General features: G+C 51.0%; 1 protein-coding gene across 2 annotated transcripts; it reads right to left on the minus strand.

Annotated features, from left to right (window-relative positions):
- Window positions 1-736: 736 nt before the first annotated feature.
- SEMA4A (semaphorin 4A) lies at window positions 737-20,309 on the minus strand. Of its 2 annotated transcripts, XM_024748210.1 has the most exons (15): window positions 20,192-20,307; window positions 17,894-18,064; window positions 15,876-16,036; window positions 14,162-14,224; window positions 13,810-13,908; window positions 13,474-13,579; window positions 12,537-12,653; window positions 12,034-12,158; window positions 11,700-11,872; window positions 10,500-10,650; window positions 5,010-5,190; window positions 3,078-3,196; window positions 2,811-2,968; window positions 2,445-2,545; window positions 737-2,052 (listed from the first exon to the last, which is right to left on the minus strand). In XM_024748210.1, the coding sequence occupies exons 2-15, from the start codon at window positions 18,033-18,035 to the stop codon at window positions 1,460-1,462; spliced, it is 2,289 nt and encodes a 762-aa protein (XP_024603978.1). In that variant the 5' UTR covers window positions 18,036-18,064; window positions 20,192-20,307; the 3' UTR covers window positions 737-1,459. The 2 variants fall into 2 exon arrangements, with proteins under 2 accessions (XP_024603978.1, XP_024603979.1); XM_024748211.1 differs by lacking the exon at window positions 13,810-13,908 and having other exon boundaries at window positions 20,192-20,309.
- Window positions 20,310-22,882: the final 2,573 nt, after the last annotated feature.

The following is a 22,882-nucleotide window of genomic DNA, read 5'->3' on the forward strand; positions in this document are numbered from 1 at the left end:
GTGGTAACAGGCAAGAGTTAGTGAGGGTGGAGGGGCTAGACTGAAAGGGTGGAGCTGTGGGAAGGATTATTGCTTTGTTTTTTTTTTTCGGTACAGAGAGCACACTTGTGGGTGGAAGAAGGGAGGTTAACGATGAGGGAGTAATAAAGTGGGGAGGGCGATGCAGGGGGTCTTGGCACAGCGGAAGGGGCAAATGCACCTGTTAGCCTTCGTTGGAGGAGGGACATGTGCCTTCGTGACAGGAGGGAGAGGGGGAAGGTGATAAGGGGGCGTGGACAGAGTGTTTGTCAGATATTGGGAAGGATGTGGCCAGGATGGGGGTGACTGCACAGTCTTGCTATAAATTCAATCCACCAAGGGTTGAAACCAACAGCTTGCAGTGGGAAAGGGGGGCTGAGGAGGAGTCAAGAGAAGTGTGGGACAGCTGGGGACAGCAACTGTGGGACTGCAGCACAGAGTCCGTGATGGATGAGGTGCTGCCTGGCCGGCAGACACACAGACGTGTGTTGGCCCCAAAGGCAGAGTTGCAGGCACTCTCTAGCAGTGCCTGGAGTGGAAGAAAGGGCTGTGGGGCTGGCTGGGGGCTGGGAGGCAGCTGGCAGGGCAAAAAAGGTGGTTTGGAGCTGGAGAGAACAATCACCCTACAAACCTACTAATGTCCTCGGACTGCTTGCTCCCCTTACCTCCCCCGGTCCTCGGCTGGAGCGCTCTGCTCTGACAAAAATAGCACCAGTCATAAGCTTTGTCTTTTTAATAAAAAATAAACTGTCTGTGACAGGTCATTTTTGAATCCCAAAACAAAGGAGAGGGGAGAGGAAAGGGGTCCAGGGGTCAGTCAGGGAAAAGGAGTGAACAAGGCTCAGATTACCCCTGTGTTCTAGCCAGGCCAGAAGGGGTTAAATCTGCCGCAACTGAAGCAAGATGGAAGGAGGTGAGACTTCAGGAAAGACCTCCCTGGTTGAGTTGATAAGGGGAGCAGGAAGGGAGCAGCCCCCTGCAGAGTCCTGGAGAGCCTTGGGAGAGGGGAGTGTTGGTGTCCAAGGTGGCAGCTGCTTTTAGAGTGGAGTCTCCAGGTGTGGTGTGCTATCTTATAGTTGCTTAGGTGTTTGGTGTTTTAGGGTCTCTTGTAGCAGTATGTTTCTGGAAGATCCCGGAATGGCCAGAACTAAAGGATCCTCTCTAGGTCCTCCTATCATAGCCTAGGTCCAGGTCTGGGGCAGCCCCCATTAGAGAGGCCACGTGCTTGGCAGAAGGGAGTCCCATAGGGGAGTCAGACCGCTGTGCCCAGCCCCACTGAGTGCTATCGGTGGCACAGAATGGCAGAGAAGGTCCTCTTGTGGGAGGAAGGTGGTCTTTTGTGCTACGCCCACCCTAGTCAGGGCTGCACTGCTCCCGGTACCCCCAGCCAGCACGGCCAGGCGCCCTGCCCTACCCGACAGCTCCAGCTTGTACCCAGAGTTTAAGCCACCTCAGTGCCCTGGAGGTTGCTGTCAGCGTCCACATCACTGGCAGAGGTCCTGAATTCCTTGGGGGATTGGAGGCACTGCTCCCTGCTCAATGGGGCCTTCTCCCCGAGGGGCAGGGTCCCACAGCCTTGGACCTTGCCCCGGGCTCGGAGTGCCCCCAAAGGGGAGGCGAGGAGGAGGATGAGGGCTCCTGAAAGCACTAAGGCAAGGAGTACAGTGACGGTGAGGAAGTGGGGCCAGTAGGACCGCGGGGCAGCCAGGGCAGCCCCACCACCGACTCCGGTCAGCGAGGCCTCCATGCGTTCCCGGGGAATGCCCGCCAGTTCAGGATCCAGGGCCAGGGGTTGGTCCTGACTGTCCACCCAGTAGGAGACCACAGGGTATGAGAAGTCATTCTCAGTGGCCCAGCACTGATAGAGACCCCCCACCCCATCTCGCAGTAGCAGCAAGAGGGAGCCATGGTAGACTGTGGAAGAGATGTCCGGGATCGCTGCTGTGCCGTGACTCCAGTGGTAAGAGGCCAGAGCTGAGAGGTGGGGGCAGGGGAGCTCCAGGATAGAGTTGGGGACAGCCAGGACTTCTTTAACTGTAGGTAAGGGAAAGGGGCCAAAGGTTAAGGAGAGAGCAGGCAGGAGGGAGTCTCTACCCGACATGTGGGCCCCAACTCCCACCTCCAACTTCTATTTCAACTCCTAAACTCAACTCTGACCCCTTTCCTATCTCCAGTCTGGGCCCCATACTAACCTCCCCAGTCCATCTGACTGCAACTCTGACACCAGAAGCAACTTCAACCCCAACCCTGAATCCCAGCTTAGAATTCCTATCCCTCCTCCCTACAGCCTACATCCCAATCCATTCCAACTCTGGGTATTCAGGTCTCAAGCCAGGCAGGTGCTGGGGAAGAAACTGAGGCAGAAACGCCCATCCCCTCCCAGAAGTCCTCCCGAGCCTTTGTGCCTCCCCTGGTCCCACACTCACTGATTTGGGGGCGGCTCCGAGGCCTTCCGCTCCTGCCCATGGGGCCACTGGCACATGCCCACTCTGGGTTCCCACGCTCCATGTCCTGCTTCCAGGACTTCCTGAGAAGGCAGGGAAAGCAAAAATTATCCCTTGAAACAGCCAAGAGTGGGAGGAGGCGGGAGCAAGAGAGCGAAGTGCAGGCGGGAAGAAGGTGGGTCTGGGAGACTAGGTAGAACAGAGAGGAGGGGAAGAGAAGCCCAGAGTGGACTGCCTGATGCAACTCCATCCCTGAAGGAGCCCCCCACAGGCCGGGGGAATCTTGCAGGGAATGTGTTAGTAGCACCTGGAAAGAGGAAGACCATAAGCTGGGTAACTGGCACTCACGGGATGGGGGTGGGCAGGAGGCGGCAGATTTGGGACTCTGGGTCCCAAGCACAGTGAGGGTCCCGGGCAAGGACACAGTCCACACAGCTGTCGTAGACACTACAGTTGGCTCGGGGAACCCTCCAGATGCCTCCTGAGAAGCCTGCAAACACTGCGCCCTGGAAGAAAGATGGAGAGTGTCAGGGCGTCCTCGCCACACCTAGGAAGAACCCAGCACCCAAGGTCTGCCCCACTAGAAGGCCATCTGAGGGTCAGGCCCCTTCCCACCTGGGTGGGGGCCAGCTGCAGGTTGCGAACAGGCTCAGGGTCAGGGAACAGCTGGATCTCCTCCACCAGATAAGCGTTGTTGTCCCCACTCACCACAGCCTTGTGGAGGGACCCTGTGCCTGTGAAGAGACAGAGAGAGCTGAAATTGTCTGACCCCATCTACACACCCCTCTCGTGCTCCCTCTCTGACTCCAGATGGCTTCCCCAGCTGTCAGAAAGTTCCTTCTGAAGTGTGCACTGGACACAGGTCTGTCAGACCGTTTCCCTCTATGCCACGGAGATGGAGCTTGCTTGTAAATGTCTGGAAATCCCTTGCCTCTCGGCCCTTCCTTTGCAACTGCCTGATAGAACTCCATGCCTGGAGGAACCCAACCGTCCCCTTTCTCCATGGACATGGGGAAGTGGACTGCTGAGCACTTCTGTAGAAAATCACATCACCAGCCTCCCTCACCTCCATCAAGTGTCTCTACTCAAAGGCACTTCAGTGAGTTCTACCCTGACCACCCTTTTAAAAATTACTACCACCCCAACTGGCATTCCTGACCACACACTGCTCCATTTATTTTCTAATCTCATAATGCACCCAGTAATTGACTCTTCAGTATGTTTATTGTCTGTCCCCACGCACTCCAAAAAGGAGCTAGATTTTTGTCTGTTTTGTTCTCTATTGTATACCCAATATATGCACAGCTGATGTCCTAAAAGAATGAATGAACCTGATGGGTTTCTTCCACTAAAGCTCAAGGTCATCCACCTCAGCCAGGCCCTCAATATAATATATGCTTGGCAATCTTCCCCATCTCCCCCGCAGACTGTCTCTCCTTTTTTCTTTTTTTTTTTTAAATAAATGTATTTATTTTTGGCTGCGTTGGGTCTTCATTGCTGCACGCAGGCTTTCTCCAGTTGCAGCGAGCGGGGGCTACACTTCATTGTGGTGTGCGGGCTTCTCATTGTGGTAGCTTCTCTTGTTGCGGAGCGCGGGCTCTAGGAGCACGGGCTCAGTAGTTGTGGCTCGCGGGCTCTAGAGTGCAGGCTCAGTAGCTGTGGTGCGCGGGCTTAGGTGCTCCGTGGCATGTGGGATCTTCCCGGACCAGGGATTGAACCCGTGTCCCCCGCATTGGCAGGCGGATTGTTAACCACTGTGCCACTAGCGAAGTCCCTCTCCTTCTTTCTACGATGAATATTTGAATCTTTGCCTCTCTCCTCAAACCTCCCACCTTTTCTACCCCTCAATCTCCCCCCACCCCGCCCCTCACTCACGACCCTGTGTCCTCCTACTTCGTAGAAAACACAAAAGCCTTCACAAAAGAGCTCCCTCTATGTCTTGCCCATTTCCCCCATCAAGTCTATACATGCCCCCTTCCTGTCTTATCCCCTCTTCTACTCCTTCACTCCCATCCCAGCAGAGGTCTGTACCTCCCCCACTCACGACCAGTACCTCCCCCTGGTTCTAGAACCAGGCTTCCTGCTGCCTCTGCAACTTAACCTGCCATTTAGCCCCTCACCTGCCCACCTCTTCGCCATCCCCCTCTCTACCGGATCCTGACGATCTTCCCCATCTTTAAAAAGCTTGCTGGCTGGATCCCACGCCCTCCTCCAGTCGCCTCTCCTTCCCCTCTTCCCCTTCACAGCCAAGCTTCCTGAAGCATGATCTGTGATCTCTACTCTCGCTGTTTCCAGCTCCCCCTCTATCCTCCCTCACTCTTCACCTCTCTAGCATGTCTTCCCCATAAGATAAACAGTTCTTGATGAGGCCACCAAAGCCCTCCATGTTTCTCTCCCCCACCAGACTTAAAGCTCAGAGAAGGTAGGGACAGGACTGTTTTGTTCTCCCACTGTATTTTCAGAGCCTAGCAGGGTGCCAGGCACAAAGCAGGTGCTCAGAAAACATTTGTTGAATGAATCCCTGAGGGCCTTCAGCCCTTTACTCACTGGTGCCCAGGTACATGACCAGATGGCTATTCCCGTCGATGCCCTGGGCTGTCTCCACCGCAAGCCGTGTGTACTCCACACCAGACTTCACCAGCAGGGGTGTCCCCACCACCGGCTCATCCATCAGGAAATGGTCCTTCATGAAGGTCAAGGCTTTATCAGAGGAGGGGCCCTCCAAGCACTGAAGGGGAAGGAGGCAGATCAGGTCAGCTTTCTCCTTCCTTCAACTCACCCATTGCCTCTTCCCTCCCTCCCTCCCCCTTGGCTAATATCCTTTGCCTCCTTTCCTCTTGGCAGTCCTCATTTCAGGATGGGGATTAAAGCTGGACTGGGAACTGCCTGGCTTTGAATTCCAGCCTCTGAATTGAGCGTGCCTGAGGTTCCTTAACAGTGTAATGGGCCTATTACCAACACATCACAGGCTTGCTGTGAGGATGCAATGCACCAACACATGAAAAGTAAATAGAACAGTGCTTGGCATAAAGTAAGTATTTCATAAACATTAGCTGTCATTATTTTCCTCCACCATCACCTTCACCAAGGATGCCTGGCCACCAGCAGGAAGTAGAGCGAGGGTCCCTTGCAGACAAGGACCAGCTTGAACTCATATCTGTTAAGTCCAGGCTTAACACAGGACCTGGCACACAGTTGGTGCCCAAAAAATGTTCGCTGAGTCAGTAATTGAATGAATGATGTCACAGAAAGGGGTGGTGAACAGGGAGTGTTTCTCATCATGGTGTGGCATGAATTTGATGCGTGACTCTGGGAGAATCCCTTCTCCATTCTGGGCCTTCTTTTTCTTACTCATAAAATGAGGGGGTTGGACCAGCTGTTCTCGAAAGGCCCTGCCAACACCAGCATACTGTGGCTTTGGGACACCTGTGTCCTGATCTTTGGTCACGATTCTTGTCCTCCGTTTCCAAGAGCACTGTCTTAACACCAGCCCCAGCTCTGTCACCTACAAGATATGTCCTCAGACAAGTTACCCCACCTCTATGAGTTGCAACTTCCTCATCTGTAAAGTGATGTAATAACATCTGTATTTCATTTTGATGCCAGAATGAGCATAGGCACTTACTCTCACTTCCTCCCAAAGGGATTTTATTTTTTTAAAGACACAAACCTACAGGGATGGGGAGAACAGGAGAGGAGGCAAAAGCAGCCACATTTTGGAAGCTGGAAAGCAAATGAACAAATAGGAAAAGACTTAGCAGGATAAAAGAATCTTCCTAATCCAGCCCAGGGATAACCCCAAACTATCTGATTTATAAGGCAGAATTCCTGAAGTTCATGGATTAGTGGCCCCAGACACCTCTGGAAATGGGGCAAAGGAGGGGCTGAATAAAGAAGATTATTTGAAAGTCTCTTTAAGAAGTAGGCAGATTTCCTCCCAGCTCCATGCCACTGAGTGACTGACCCTTCCATACCCTAGCCCCAAACTGGAGGCTTATTCTCTGGAGAGGGTAAGACAGAGGGACTCTGAATGGAGTACAGCAGAGATGGGTGACACCACCATGAAAGCAGGGAATTAAATCCAAGTAGACACAGTACCTGCTGAGACTCTTCCCCCACACCCAGCCCTCTTTCCCCATGGCTCCCAGACACCAGGAGCCAGACCATCTCCCTCCAGGCAGAAGACTGGAAGAATCTACTCCAGGAAAACTGACTAGAGGTCCAAGAGGAAAGACTTAAAGATATTGACATTGAAGGTCCCCAACAAAGCAGTCCAGCCAGACCATCCTCAGTGGAGCTATCACAGAGCTCAAGTTGCCAAGTTATGCCCAGGGTGCAGAGTTTCCAAACAGCTTCATGGTCCCCTCCCTCTTAAATATGAGTAGATAGCCAAGGATTACCAGATATGTGAGTGAAACCATGAACATGAAAGAGATCAAAACAAGGAAATGGAAAAAATGAATAAACAAAAATCTAAGAAGAAACAGAAATGATTCAGAGAAAAGAAAACCCCAGCAAAATATCATTACTATCTTAAGAGAGATAAGTATGAAGATAATATACCCATGAAACAAGAACATAATGCTACAAAAGAGGAGTTGTTATTTCAAAGAGTGTGGCCAGAGGTTACATACTTCCTGAAAGAAGACCACACTACCATTATGAGGTAGTTTTGTTCCCAAAAATCAAACTTTAATCTGATTACATCTCTAGATCCAAACACCAACCAATTTACAGAAAATACTTAAACTCCATCACAGAGATGCAAAATCAAGATCCAGACTGTGGAAAATTCTACATAACAAATAAATTGCGAGAGAAAAAAAGAAGTTGGAAAGGGAACATACAGACTAAAAGAGACTGAAAAGAACAACCAATTCAAATTTACAGATCTTATTTGGATTTTGATTCCAATAAACAAGCCATAGTTTTTAAAAACCCTTATGATATCTGTGAGACCATTAGAAATTTGAACACTAAATGCATATTAGATTAAGGAACTATTATTAATTTTTTGGTGTGACAATGGTACTATGGCTATGTTGTTGTTGTTTTCAAAGCCCTTATCCTTTGAAGATACATACTAAAATATTTATGGATGAGGTAATGGGATGAATGGTAGCCCCCCAAAAGCCATGTCCATCTAAAACCTGTGAATGTGACTTTATTTGCAGAAAGGGTCTTTGTATACATAATTAAAAATCTTAAGATGACTCATTCTGGGGACTTTCCTAGTGGTCCAGTGGTAAAGAATCCGCCTTCTAATGCAAGGGACGTGGGTTTGATCCCTGGTCAGGGAACTAGGTTCCCACATGCCACGGGGCAGCTAAGCCCACGTGCCACAACTACAGAGCCCACACGCCCTGGGGCCTGTGCACTACAACTAGAGAAGAGAAAACCCGCATGCCACGACTAGAGAGAAGCCCGTGCAATGCGATGAAAGATCCTGCATGCAGCAACTAAGACCCAACGCAGCCAAATAAATAAATAAAATATTTTTTTTAAAAAGATGACTCATTCTGGATTACAATGGGCTCTAAATCCAATGACAAGTGTCTGTATAAGAGAAGTGGAGGAGACATACAGAGATAAGGCAAAGCGATGACAGAGGCAGAGACTGGAGTGATGTGCCTACAAGCCAAGGAACACCAAAGGTTTCCAGCAGCCAACCAGAAGCTCAGAGCGAGGCATAGAATAGATTCTCCCTCAGAGCCTCCAGAAGGAACCAACCCTGCTGACACTTTGATTTCAAACACCTGGCCTTCAGAACTGTGAAAGAATAAACTTCTGTTTCACACCACCATGTTTGTGGTAATTTGTTATGGCAGCCACGGGAAACTAATACAGATGAAATGATACAATGACCAGAATTTGCTTCAAAATAATAAGAGGAGAAGTGGGTGGGGTATAGATGAAACAGTTTGATTGGCTATGAGTTGAAGCTGGCTGACGGTTGTACGGAGGTCCATTACACTATTCTGTTCACTTTTTATATATTTAAAATTCTCTATAATGGAACATGTTTATAAAAGACATATTCAAAGCTCAAAAAATCTAGTAAATTAAATATCTGATAGCAGAAATTAAAAATCTGATAGAAGGATCAGAAGATAAAATTGAGATACTCTCTCAGAAAGTAGAACAAAACCAAAGACATGGAAAAAATCTTTTAAAGGATTTTAAAAGGTAGAGGACTAGTCCAGGAGGTCCAGAAAGAAGTGAAAAAACCTTCTGACATTAGAATGTCAGCTCCATGAGGAAAGAGACTTTTGTCTATTTTGTTCACTGCTATATCCCCAGTGCCTAGAACAGTGACAGGTGGCCTCAAAAAATATTTGTTGAATGAAAAGGGAACAGGAGGAAATAGTTCAAGAAAACTTCTTAGAACTGAAAGAACTAAAATTCCAGGCTTAAGGGGCAAATTGAATGTCCAGACAATGAATAAACAGATATCATCAAGGCACAATCATGAAATTTCAAAACAACCAGCGACACAAAAAAGGTACTACAAGATTCCAGTGAGAAAAAGAAAAACAGGTGACATTCAAAGAGTTGGGGATCAGAATAGCTTTAGACTTCTCAACAGCAGCATTGGAAGCTAGAAGATAATAGAGGAAGCCTTCAAAGTTTGGAAGGAAAATCATTTTTAGTCTCGAATTAGATACACCTAGGCAAACTATCAAACGTGAATGTAGAATAAAGACATATTCAGACATTCAAGGTCTCAGAAAAATTTACCTGTCATGTATCCCTTTCCAGGAATCTCCACTAAAATAAGACAGTGAAAAAAAAGGAAAGAGAGGAAGTTGTGGGATGCAAGAAACACCAGATTGTCACAAGGAAGAGGCAAAGGGAATGTCCAGAATGATGAGGAAGGGAGATTCCAGGATGGCAGCTGTGTCCCAGATGTAGTTAAGATGTAGATGTAGTACAGACTACAACAGATAGGAAAGATCTCCAGGAAGATGAAACTCTAGAATACATAATGGATCTGTTTTTAAAAGAGATTCAGATAACTGAGGAAGAGTTTGGGGTTGAATTAAAGATAAGAGCTTAGAAAACAAAGCAAAAAAATAATAATAATAATCAAGATAATTACTAACCCCAGGGAAAAATTTTAAATTATGCAAAAAGGAAAAATAATCATGTCTTACTACCTGGCTCAGTTGTGAATAATGAATCATAATACAAATATTGATTTAACCAAAATTACTATAAAACAATGTTTGGAGATGAGGAGTGGGTGCAGTGGTGTGTTGATAAGGCAGCTCTGGGGAACGACGAGTGGGGGGACTTCTGATTTGAAGTGCTTGCTGATTTCCATGATGTATGATTCCCACCACGGCTGATTTCAAGCTATCAATGTATTGTCACTGAATTCGGATTTGTAAAGAGATGCACAAAGGGTTCTTGCTAGTTGCTGCAAGCCAGTTTTAGCACATCGCTGAGTGCGGGTGGGGGACATGGTTAAATCCTCACCATCCAGAATGGGAATTCAATAGACACTGCCTGACACTGAAACATCAAGAAGTAGCAAGAAAAGTATTTCAAGATTTAGAGATAAATATCAAAAGAATCAGCTAAAAGAGTTGAAGGTGGTTGTCTCTAGAGAGGAAAAAGTGCTGAGGATAGGAAACAGGGCTGTTTTTTGTAACTAACCATGTACAACTATATGATTGTTTAAATGCTGTACATATATACTCTGATCAAAAAACAAAAGTTAAATAAGAAATGCAGGTGAAGATGCCCAAGACAGTCCTTGGCACAGCCCGTGCTCCCTTGTTTCCTTAGTGATATACCCAGGTATTTGGGGTGCACTCAGCTGGGGTGAAGAGGTGCTGCTCTGTGTTTAGGATGGGGTTGGACACATGTGGAATGTGGGCAGCCAGAATGGGTGAATATCTGAGCCGACAGGACCTGGGGGTGCGGGGAACACTAGCATTTATTGGGCATTTATTATGCCGTGATAGGTACTTTGACATGCATATTATGCATCTGGGGAGGCAGGGTTTGCTCAGTGGGATGGGTAGTACTCACGCTGCCTGGCCGAGGACTGATATCAGAGAACCCGTAAGTAGTCCAGCGTGAAGTCTCTTTGTTCAATTCCTTATACTTCCCCTCAAAGACATGCTTGATGTCCTTGAGTGAGAAAGCACAGACAGCAGAGCTCCTGGTCCCACCAACCTGCCTGGAGAAAGCCAGAGGGGACATTGTCTGTAACCTCCTCTGCTATACCAGGAAGCTCCCCTTCCAACCCTGGCCCACCCTTGGTGAGAAACCCCAGAAGGGCAGGAGGATGAAGGGCTGGGTCAGCCCCCAGCTGTGGTGATAAGGGCTAGGAGAGCCCCAGACTCTAGCCCATCTTAGGATCTGAGGTGTGATTATCTTTAATGAGAATTAAATGGGGCTCATGCCCTGGGGTGTCTCCTGCCTGGCCTGCCCAGACTGGGCCCCTATGGGAGGAGCAGTATAACCAGCCACCCAACAGGCTCCAGATGAAGTGTTCCTCCTTGGGGAGCCCATGTATTCCTGGTCCTCAGATAACCAAACAGAGCCTAACTACAACTATTTTTCAGCCTTGGTCTGTGGAGACAAAAGGTCTCTCCTGTTCTCTTTAACCTGTGACATACACCATATTCTCAGTTCTGGATGCCATAGATACCAGACCCTGCTTACAACAGATATCTTTGATACCTGACATATTGTCAGCAGATCCCAGACCACAGCAAGTAAGTTAAACTTTCTCAGCCTCCAAGCAATGACTGTATTTTTATCTTATGTCGCTGGTGGTGTTTCACTCTTTGCTCTGACCATTAGGAAGCTCAGAGCTAAATCTGTGCCAGCATCCCAGGACTGCACATTTGTAATGCACATTTGTAAAGCACATGTGTAATGTGCTGACCGGATCCCTGGGTTCTCTTATTCTCCTTTTATTTCCATTTCCTCATGGATTTGATTTTATTTTAATGTTTGCCTTTTGTAAGCTGCCTCCTATCCGTTTTGGAACCAGGCAGGATATAAACTAATAAGAACCTTTCTGAGCTTTATTTTTCCCATCTACATTAAGGGCATGAGTCAAATTCCTGGGAGATGGTGACGATCAAATGCCTTCGTATGTTAAGTGTGGAGTACGTGCTCGGCTCACATCAGTTCCTACCCTCCCTGGCGGGCCAGGGCAACAAGGGTGCTGACCCGTAATCCCGCTTCCAGCCCCCACGTTCCCGCCTGGCTGCTCACCACTGAGAGGTGAAGACAGCGTAGACATAGGGATCGGTGGAGGAATTGTCTGCCAGCAGGACAGCGTGACGGATGATGTTGAAGGGCAGCTGCCCCGGCTGGGCGCAGAGTAGCTGGGCCTTCAAGAAGGTGGTCCACTTCTTCTGCAGCAGCTTTTCGCCGCCCACGTCGTTCTAGGGGCACCAGAGGAGTCAGGGGACGACCCCTGCCCCACGTGACCTCGCCCTCTTCCCCGCCCCTCACTCCCATTGGTCCCTAAGTGCTCAGCCCCGCCTCTGCCATCTCCCCATTGGCTTCTCCACAGCCAGCCCCGTCTCGCGCCCAGGTTGCAGACCTTGCAGACTCTGGCCACCCGGGATGTGTGGAGCTTCTCGAAGAACTCAAACTCGCTGGCTGTCTCCTCGAAGAAGAAGTAGACCACGTGGGTCGAAGGGATGGCTGCCACGAAGGAGGCGTCCGCTGCAGGGGCGGGGCAGATGGGCTAAGAGATGGAGCACCTGGATGCCCTGGCTTCCCCTTTGTGAAAACCCTTGGCTCTGGAGGACAGGAGACATGACCTCTCGGGTCCCACAGCTGGTCGAGACGTAGCCATGGGTGGGGGGTGGGGGCGGGGAGCGACTGGTACTTCTTTAATTATTTATGTAAGATGCAAGTTTCAAGAGGACGGGAGTTTTGTCTTCTTCCCTGCAGTACCGCCAATGCCTAACAGTACTGCCTTGCACACTGTTATGCCTCAACAAACGAGTGTTGAGTGAATTAACAGCAGTTCACAGTGCCAGGTCTCCGGGACTTGGGGAAGGGGGCCAGACCTGTGCTGAGTGGGGCTCAGGTCCTTACGTTGCAGCCAGCGGAGGAAATTGTCCGTCTTGAGGACAGGCTGGGATCCCAGTGTGCGCATCAGAATGGGCTCACTGCCCAGGAAGTTGTTCATGGTGCCGGAATAGAGCATCCCATCTAGTGTGGGGAGAGGTGGGGAGACCTCATCAGTTGGAGGGTGCCCCTGCCCTCCTCAGACCTGTCAGCATTCACATCAGTCTCTGGCCTCCTTCATGTGTTCTACACCTTCCTATGGAATCCCAAAGCCCAGCTCACAGCCCCCCACTGAGCACCATTCTTAGGTCCTTCTGCCCACAGGGAATGGCCAACCTTATGGCCTTCAGTGTTTTGGCACTTTTCTCTGGCTCCTCCCTCCCATGCCCAGCTAAACCACTTGCCAGTTAGAATCACTCATTGTTGCCCGAAGATGGCTTTGTTTTGTTTCCATACCTTAAGTCCTACCCTTTTCTTCATGGAACACCTTCCCTGCCCATCTACCTATCTTTCAAGGTCCCACTCAGTCAAAGTCCACCGCCTTCAGGAAGCCAGGGTGGGAAGTCTGTAATGGTTTGTGTCTGGGAGGGCACAGCACCATGATTTCTTCTTTGTAATCCCTACAGTTCCTAGCACAATGCCTGGCACACCAGAGGGGGCATTCATACAGAGCATACTTGTTGAACAAATGACTGAATCTCAGACCTCTTCCCTGCCTGAGACCCTTCCTGGACCGTCCCACCTCTGTGCCTCTCTCCATATCCATTTTGCTCCACCTCCTTTGTGGCAGTTTCAGCAGGAGCTGATGTTTGGGATACCTGATTCTCCCTCTGATTTTGTGTTCCGAGGCTCCTGGCTTCTCCTCCCTCCGTCCCCTGCTTTTCAGGAAATTGTCAGATTCCATATGTCACAGGGTGACCAGGGAAAGCAGTTGCTGGGGTGGACCAGGGAACCTCATACTCACCTGCCAGGACAGCCGTGTGCTTATGGGCGGGGTCGAAGGGGCTTTGGCCTTTCCCCTCTACAACCTTGTCCTCCGAGATGGGCAACAGGTTGGAATCTTGGAGTTCCTAGAGAAGGGGAGTGGCTGGGGGGCCAGAACGCCAGAGTCTCATGTCTGGGAAAGGAGGGGCGTGAGGGAGGGAGGGGAGGGGATGTAGAGGAAAATTGGTCTAGGCCCGGAAGCTCACAAGGATCCTGCGTCTGGAAAACCAGAGTTTTCCAGAGCTGCAGAGGATGAGCTGGGAGTAGACGTGAGGAGGGATGCTTGGGGCCTGAGAGCTGGTGCCAGATAACTCACAATGAAGGTACAAGCAGGGCTGAAGGCGAAGGTGCCACAGGCGTAGAGATGGGTGGCATTGAAGGAGACCAGGACACGAATAAAGTTGAAACACTGTGTCTGGGGGAGATAGAGAATTCAGGCCTCCAGGGCGCTTGCCCCTAACTCCTGGGCCCCCAGAGGCTGCTCCTTCACTCCCTAGTAGGGAGAAGGGCTGGGCAATGCTGAGGCAGTCCCATTCTGTCTTTATAGAACTTGATGCAGGCAATTATCATGCAAACAAGCATCCTCTGCTGCCTGCCCTATCATCCAGTGATGGTCTAGGGACACCAGGGTTCTCTACCAGAGCCCCAGTATCTCCACCCCTACTTACCTCATTGCTCTTCTTCTTAAAGGCACATTCACTCTTTTTTCGGTCACTGGCTGGCCAGGGTATCTGAAGTGGGACATTGGGAAAGGGGAGATAAAGGGAATGAGGTCTTCAGCTCTAGCTCTGACCTACCATCCCCCGCTTGGCTCTGATGTGAAATCACCAGCAGGCATATTGGTTAGTTACACGCTAGTGGGCTATAATAACCTCACTTTGTGACCCTGGCTATTACTCTGATGATACTGTTATTCATTAGGACACAGCTCCATGGTAGAACATGGCCTGTGGAATCAGACCTGAGTTTGAATCTAGACTCAGCCACTTACTGGTTGAGTGATCTTGGTCAACTGCACGGGCTTCTGGAGGGCACAACTAGGTAGCATATGTAAAGCGCCTAATGCCACGCACAGTAATAAAAGCAGCAGTTGGCAAAGAAAACCACCACATTTCCTGGGGAAATTGTTAAAAATGTCAGTTCCTCACACCTCAGAGAATCTGTATTTTTTTTTAATTATATTTATTTATTTATTTATTATTTTTGGCTGCGTTGGGTCTTCGTTGCTGCATGCGGGCTTTTTCTAGTTGTGGTGAGTGGGGGCTACTCTTCCTTGCGGTGCACAGGCTTCTCATCGCGGTGGCTTCTCTTGTTGCGGAGCTAGTTGTGGTGAGTGGGGGCTACTCTTCCTTGCGGTGCACAGGCTTCTCATCGCGGTGGCTTCTCTTGTTGCGGAGCACGGGCTCTAGGCACATGGGCTTCAGTAGGTGTGGCTCGCAGGCTCTAGAGCGCAGGCTCAGTAGTTGTGGCGCACAGGCTTAGTTGCTCCACGGCACGTGGGATCTTCCCGGACCAGGGCTCAAACCCGTGTCTCCTGCATTGGCAGGCAGATTCTTAACCACTGTGCCACCAGGGAAGCCCAGAATCTGTATTTTTAATTGGCATCCCATGTGTGCAGGTGGCCCACAGACCACACATTGAGAAAAACAAACCGTGGAGATGCTCAGTAATTGCTAGCTCCCTCCCTCCCTTTTATCCTTCCCTCTCCCTTTCTCCCGCACGTTGTTCCCATGAGTAGGGTGGCTGTAATTTAACACAGAAGCTTCAGTGATGTGGGTGGATATCATATTATTGATATAATTTGAGTCAATGTTTCTCTCATATGTCAATGATTTCCATATCAGCCATTTTAGTAATTAATAGTATTCAACCAGTATTCATGGTACCAATGAATAGTGAGGCCACTATAGTGTTTCTTGTCTGTTATACCAATCATATATATATGTTTATACGAAGAATTGCTGATTGTTGGGGACTTTCCTGGTGGTCCAGTGGTTAAGAATCCACCTTCCAATGCAGGGACTCAGGTTCAATCCCTGGTCAGGGAACTAAGATCCCACATGCCGCCGGCTAACTAAGCCTGCACACCACAACTACTAAGCACGCGAGCCACAAGCAGAGAGCCCACGTGCTGCAACTACAGAGCCCATGCGCTCTGGAGCCCACGGGCCACAACTAGAGAGAAGCCCGCACGCTGTAACGAAGACCCAATACAGCCAAAGAATAAAATAAATAAATATTAACAAAAAAAAGAATTGCTGATTGTTGCTGATTATAGGTAACAGCAAATTGGGTGGTTATTCATGCGTAAGCAGCCCAAGCACAGGGCAGCTGTCGGTCCCCTCCTCACTCCCAGCCCACGCCCTTCCCCTGGCCTCTCACCATGTTCTTCAGCCTTGGTACCCCTGGATCCTGGATATTCAAAGCCAGAATGGCCTCTCGAGCCCCCACATAGAGAGTGTCTCCATCACCACTCAGGAGCAGAGTGTCAAAATCCTGGAGGCCCTTCTGGTGGAAGAAGCTAAGAGCTCTGCGTCCATCCCCTGTTGAGAGGTGGGGAGAAGGAGACAGTGATGAGAAGTCAGTGGTCAGGGCTTCCCTGGTGGCGCAGTGGTTGAGAGTCCGCCTGCCGATGCAGGGGACACGGGTTCGTGCCCCGGTCCGGGAAGATCCCACATGCCGCGGAGCGGCTGGGCCCGTGAGCCATGGCCGCTGAGCCTGCGCATCTGGAGCCTGTGCTCCGCAACGGGAGAGGCCACAACAGTGAGAGGCCCGCGTACCGCAAAAAAAAAAAAGAAAAACAAAAAGTTAAAAAAAAAAAAAAGTCATTGGGCAAGCAGCTGATTTCTGAGATAAAATCAGGGGAAGAAAAGGGCTGGCAGAGTGTGTTCCCCAGACCTTGGCAACTGGACCCACTCTTCATCGGCAGCTCCCTGCTTCTTCCCACCCTGCTGGCAGCCATAGGAGCTTTGTGTGTTGAGCTCATAGTAGAGAGGAAAGGCAGCCAGAGACAGGGTAATGACAGACTGGGGCTGGGGGAGGGTGGCCCGTACCCAAGAGACAGACAAAGGGACAGGAAATAAAGTGAGGTACAGTGGATACTCTTCCAGGCCTGGGGGCTGCGGTGGGGGAGGACACGTTGGGCCTCACTCGTGGGGAGAGCAGAAGGCAGAGAGACGACAGGAAGGTGTTGGCGGCCACAGACAGGAAAGCTAGATGTAGATAGGACTATGTGTCAAAGTAGCTGTGGGTTGTAGGGGACCCACTCACCAGCCCCACTTTCCTCCCCGCCTCTATTGCAGGAAATTTCCACCACAAGAATCACTGCCATAGGCTGAACAGAAAGGAAATGTTTTTCTCCAAAGTTTCCTGCAAGCGCCTAGATGTCACCTGGGCATGGGATTCCATCTGGTTGTGGGAAGTTCCCTGAGGTCTCCCCATCACCGTGGTGTGGCAGAGGTGGGGCGTGTGTGCCTGGTCCCCTGGCACATCAGCAAGGGGTGAGGAGCTTCTGAAATCCTCTCTCATGAGCACATTTGTACTTTTGCATTAGTTAGAGGACTGACTAGCTAACTGTTACCTTTGGAGGCTCAGAGACTCTTAGGACCAACCAAGAGGAGGAGCTGGGGAAACATGTGGCAAGGTGCTGGAGAGGCCTGCCTCCCCAGAACTGTATACACCCCTCTGTTACTGAACTGACTGCCCCGAAGTGTGGTTGTCAGTTCATCTGCCTCCCCCTTGGGACCATTAGCACTTTGAGGACAGGGGCTGAGCCCTGTTTATGTTGTAATCCCAGCACCCAATACAGAGGCCCCTCCATCAACGGGCAACATGCATTTCCTTTACCACGTTGCCCCAGAAAGATGCTAAAGACACAGCTGTGCCCAGGAGACTGCCCCTACAACTCCTACAGGGCCCATGTTCCCTCCTGAATCTTTTCCCTGGAGGTGCAAGACCAGCAGTCACCACAGCCTCAGTAAGAAACCAGCCAAGCTGTGCCTAAAGGGTCCCAGGGTCCGTATCCCAGCCAGGCCACGCGGAGTTCTTGTATTCTTGGTGTCCACAGTACTGGGCATGACGTGGTCCAGCATCATGTGTGCAGTTGTGTGTCCTGGGTCACCAGGCCCACAGATGCTCTTCTGGCAGGGGCCTTGGCTTTGGGGCACTTGAGGGCATGAAAGCAGTTATGGGTTTGAGGTGGCCAGTTTGATAACAGTGACATTTAAGGAGGGAAAGAAAAATCACCAACTCTGGTGAACAAGAAGGCACAACGCCCCTGGCCCCCTGGTCCCGTCACTTCCCTTTCCTCAATCTCTGCCCCAGGTGAGTTTCATCATTCACTCCTTTCTCAGTCAGCCCGGTGTTGCCGTCCCCACACTTCCTGATCATCAGACACTTACCTGCGTAGTATTTGACCCTGGGTGTGGGCCCCTGTCCGTCACCCCGTGCAGTCGTCGGTGGTGGCAGGAGCAGCAGAAGCAGCTGGAAGAGGAAAAGGCCCAGGAGGCTCCAGGAGTCCAGGCCCAGGGCTGGAAGGGCCATGCTCAGCCAGAGGCTGTCACCAGAAGGCTCTGGGGAAACAGGCACCCGCCACTCTCTGGGTGAGCAGTCTTTACCACATCCTCCCTGGGAACCAATCAGATAGCCCCAGGCAGCAGAAGTGTGTATTGTGGGGGTGATGCTAGAGAGACGGGCCAGTTTCCTCTCCAGAGTGCCCTTAGAGAGTCTCACTTCCATCATCCCACAGGCCTTATCCTGCCTCACTCTCCCCTCTGGGTAGGAGTCCAGCTGTTCCCCATCCCGCCCTTCTGATCTCTTTGCACCAATAGCCCCACTTTGCCTTTTCTCACCTTACTCTCAGGGAAGTCTTTCTTGCTGTTTCCTCTTTGCCTTCCCTCCTCCTATAGCCCAGAGCCCAAACCAATGCCTGGTCCTGGGCAGGGAACTTTCTGGGGAGCAGATTCCTGCACTCACAATATAGATTCTTCAGACGTGACTCTCCTGGCACTTTCAGATCTGTTGATACTCATGGCCTCGTACACAGCCCTACCCTCTGATGACCCAAAAAAGCAGACCAGGTCTGAATCAGCCTGCTCTGATCTCTCCCCAGCTGGGCTTAGGTCGCTGACTCTCAGGCCTACAAGCCTCTTCTTGCAGGGAGGAGATGGGAGTCCAGCCTGGAGGGCTGGCTACAAGCATCGTGCGGAAAGTGGCCCAGGGCAGGGACTGGCTGGCTGTCTCCCAGCCTCTGCAGCTGCCCCCTCTCTCCCTGGTCCTTGTGCTGCTGCTGTCTATCTCCCTGGGCCTCTGCATAATCCTCCCCTGGAACTGCCACCCCCCAGCCACCCATCTCATCTCACCCTTGAGCCAGACACAGTGCAGAACCTAGATGTCCAGACTCTTGGGCGTGGGTGCCATCCAAGAGAATAAAGAAGGGGGGTTCCCAGGCCCCAGAGGCAGGGGACGGGAGGCTCAGCCTGGCTGGGCCAGGCGTGCGGCGCTCCAGGTACCCATAGCGGCAAAGCCAGCACTGGGAGCTCTGGGCAAGGGAAACTAGAATTTCCACCTCGAGTTGTGACAGATCCCTGGCTTGGGCGGAAGTTGGTGGATTGGGAGGGGACTAAAAGGAGGCACACCTCTGTCTTTCACCTCATCTATCCAGAAAGTTTCTGGGTCATTTCAGCCATTCCCCTGTCCCTATATCTCATCACATCCAGTCTAACCAGACTAGCAGTGGTTTCTCCTCTTGCTCAAGACTTCCCAGCTAGGAGACATGACACAGTCTTTCATATTCCTCTTTCCACTTACCCACAAGGTGCGGTCTCTCTACTCTTACCTACTGGGAAGTCCCTGCAGTGATCTAAACTTTCAAACCTCCCACTTCCAACTGGGCCATAGTCTTTAAAAAATAAAACAATTGCAAACAACAGGGACCTACTGTATAGCACAGGGAACTATATTCATTATCTCGTAATAACCTATAATGGAAAAGAATCTGAAAAAGAATATATATATATGTATCACTTTGCTGTACACTTGAAACTAATACGACACTGTAAATTAACTACACTTCAATTTTTTAAAATGGCTCTAAAAATCTAACAAATAAATAAAACAATTGCATTAAGCTCTTATCCATGGCTTTGCTGTGGAAATTCCTTCTGTAGTCTTATCTCCAACACTCTTATGGCAGCATCAGGCCAGTGGGAAACCCAGAAAATTTCCCATCTGAGCTTGAACTTACTTCTGGGGTACCCAAACGCCTGATGGTGGCTGCTCACCCCCTCCCTGAAGGCTCCAGGGGGAACCTCATAATCCAGGGTTAATAAGGCATCTAACACCAAGGGCTTCATGACCTATAAAGTGGGTAGTTTCCTGCCCACTCAGCCTGAGCCCAGCTGACGGCTGGTTAAAGAGCACAGACACCCCACGGCTAATCCAACTCCAATAAATAACCCACCTCCTTCTTAAATGCACATTCCTCATGGTCAGAAAGTCCTTCCTGTAGGGTAACTTCCGTCCCTCTTGCCACAGCAAAGCCTACAGGGTGTTGGGACAGCCTAGGCTCCTCCTTAGAAGAATTCCTTATCAGTCTGCTCAGCCTTCTTTCCTTTCCCTCTGCTCCCATTTTCCCTCAATTTCCCTGAGGGCTGGCCTCAGCCAAACCCCTCCTGACAACTGTTTCTATCAAGACTTACCTAAGACTTCTCCAGACTCTCATGGAGTCTTGTTGCCAGATCCTTGGGAGAAGCCATGGTCTAAGCCACACAGAGAACATTTTGTAGACTCTCAGAATCAAGGGAAACTCCCACCCAGACCCCGCCTCAGAGCCTAACCTGCTCTGGGACCTCTCTGCTTGAACAGATCGTCTTTTCTGGGTCTCTGGGAGGAGCTCTGATAGGGTAGGTGGGGCTTGGGGAAGGAGGTTCCAGCCCCACCCTCCCAGTCCTTGCCCTATTCCCACCTCTCTGGAACTGTTAGATTCAATGCCCTGAGCCGAGTTCCTCCTTCTCCAGAGACCCAGGAATTCTCCTTCTGGCAACAAGTCTCCCTTTCCCCAGCCTCTCCAGTGAATATGAAGTCTGCATTATCAGGCTTTGGTCTACCCAACAATTTTAGCTAGGTACCACCATAATCCCATTTTAGAGATGACAGAAAGTGAGGCAAAGGAGGTTACACAGCCAGAAGCCAAGTTAAACTCATATCTGCCTCATACCAGAGTGACTCCCTTAGCTACACTGTCTCTCAGGAGTCCTACTCCTGCCCTAGTCGGGGAAACTCAGCTCTGAGCCACTTGCATGGAGAAGGCAAGTGTGTAGGGTGGGGGGTGGCAAGTTCTAGCTCCGATGGGCTAAGAAACAGTGCCTCTAGGGTGATTCCTGACTCAAGAGGAAACAGAAACCTCTCTGAAGAAAGGCCATCAGGTACAGGTCCCACCCCCTGTCTCCACAAGGGCTTTCTGGTCTAGTTCCCTGGAGGAGCCTGGTGGGGAGGAAAGGCACCCTGCCGCTACCACTGCTTGTCTTGCACCAGAGCCTCAGGAGTTAGATCCCAAGTTACACTGCCATCTCCCTTGCTGCAGCCTGCAGAGCCCACAGCCAGGGCTGGCTTCCTGGGCATGTGACCTGCGCAGTCACGCAGGTCCCCACGCTCGGTCTAACGCCCAGCTGCTGCCGTCTTGAAAGTCTTGATCTTGTTCCAGGAGCTCCACACTTTCATTTCGCACTGGGCCCTGCAAATGGTGTAGCAGGTCCTGCCCAAAATATCAAGAATGCTCAGAGCTGACAGGGTCCCACGCCCTCACTGTACAAACCAGGAAACCAAGGCCAGGGAGGCGAAGTGTCTTGGCTGAGGTTGGAGTCAGGCAGCAGTTCAGGTGGGGTGGTGGTAGGAAGGGGTCAGAGGTTCAAGGACCAGGCTGTAGGGGCCGTGCCATTTCACAGCTCCAGTGTGGGAGCTCCCCAACTCCTTTCTCTCCCAGCCCTGGGGCCCAGCCAGGGGACCCCCATGACAACAATGCTGAGTTCAACCCTGACCGCCCCAGTGGGGACTCCTCCCCCACGGCCCCTAGACTACATCAAATACTAGCCCCTTTCTGGCCAGCTTTTAGCCCAGGATAGAGATGTAGATGTGGGGATGGAGTTGGGAAGGGAGATGGGGATGTCACTCCCACACTTACCCCATGCTCACCCCAGGGACTCCGTCTCTTCTGCACCCTGAGCGAGCATGGATACCTCACTGAGGGAGGGGCTCCTGAAGCCAGGAGAGAAGCCACTCCTGGCTTTGCCAATGACCCAGCTGGTCCAGTTTCCCCCACCACCTCTCCCGTCTGGCTTCAGGGACAGCCCCAGAAGGGCACAGTCCTAGGGAACATCAGCTTCCTGGCTCTCCTTCTTAGCCCCACCTGCCCTGCCCTTCGTTACCCTCTTGTTACAATCACAAGCAAGTCAAATCAACTTATAGTTATTAAGTGCCTACTGTGTCTAAGGCACTAGCGATATCGCCAAACCTCTACCCCCCCAGCATCCCCCCCACCTCTTCCCATCCCCAGTCTCCCAGCCTTCTTGCCGCCCACCCAGCCCAGTCCCCCCTAACCCCTTACCCAGTGCCTGCTAGGTTTCCTCCTTCCGTCTGACTAGTGCTGGAAGACTGAGCTGAGTACTGAACACAATGGCCCGACCCCCTCTCTCTGTCCCCTCCTCAGGGCAGAGCGAGCGCCAGACAATGGCCCGCCCCCTCCTTTCTGAACTGTCAGCTCTCCCGCTCCCTTACCTGGAGCTTGGAGCGGCCTCCGTGTTTCCCTCCCCCTGGAATGCCAGGCTTCCTGTCTCCCAGTGCCTTCGGCCCTGCCACACCCCCACCCCCCCATCCCCAACCCCATCCCGCCTCACTCGTCCTCAGTCACCATGGCAACTGCATCTCTAAGTGGGAGGGACTAGAATCTCCCCATATTCTTCCTCCTCCTACCCAGTGTCTCCCTGCGCCCCACCTTCTGCGGCTCCTGGATCCACATGTGTGGAGGAGGCAGGGCTCCGGATGTGGGGGGAGGCAGGAGGGGGCACACTAACCCCTGAGGGTCCTTGCTCAGCTCCCTTGTCCACTGTCAGGCAGGCACCACAGTGCAGATGTTCCCCAGTTGGGTTCAGGGGGTCAGTTGGGGCCATTTCTCCTTTATGGTTGGTTTCTCTGTGTTTTCCCCATTCTCTCGGGAACTGTGTATAAGTAAGGGGGTCACACCTGGATGCTGGTCTGCCTGACCCCAGGCAAATTTTTGAGTTTGCCAATGAGGATGCAAATGAACTCACAAATATCTATGCAAAGAAGCCAAGAGACAGGGTCTCTGTCAAGAAGCCCAAGAAGCCCTCTTCTATTAATATTATCCTGGCTTG

The sequence above is a fragment of the Neophocaena asiaeorientalis genome, unplaced genomic scaffold, assembly GCF_003031525.2.
Source record: "Neophocaena asiaeorientalis asiaeorientalis breed wild unplaced genomic scaffold, Neophocaena_asiaeorientalis_V1.1 scaffold76, whole genome shotgun sequence".
NCBI lineage: Eukaryota > Metazoa > Chordata > Mammalia > Artiodactyla > Phocoenidae > Neophocaena > Neophocaena asiaeorientalis.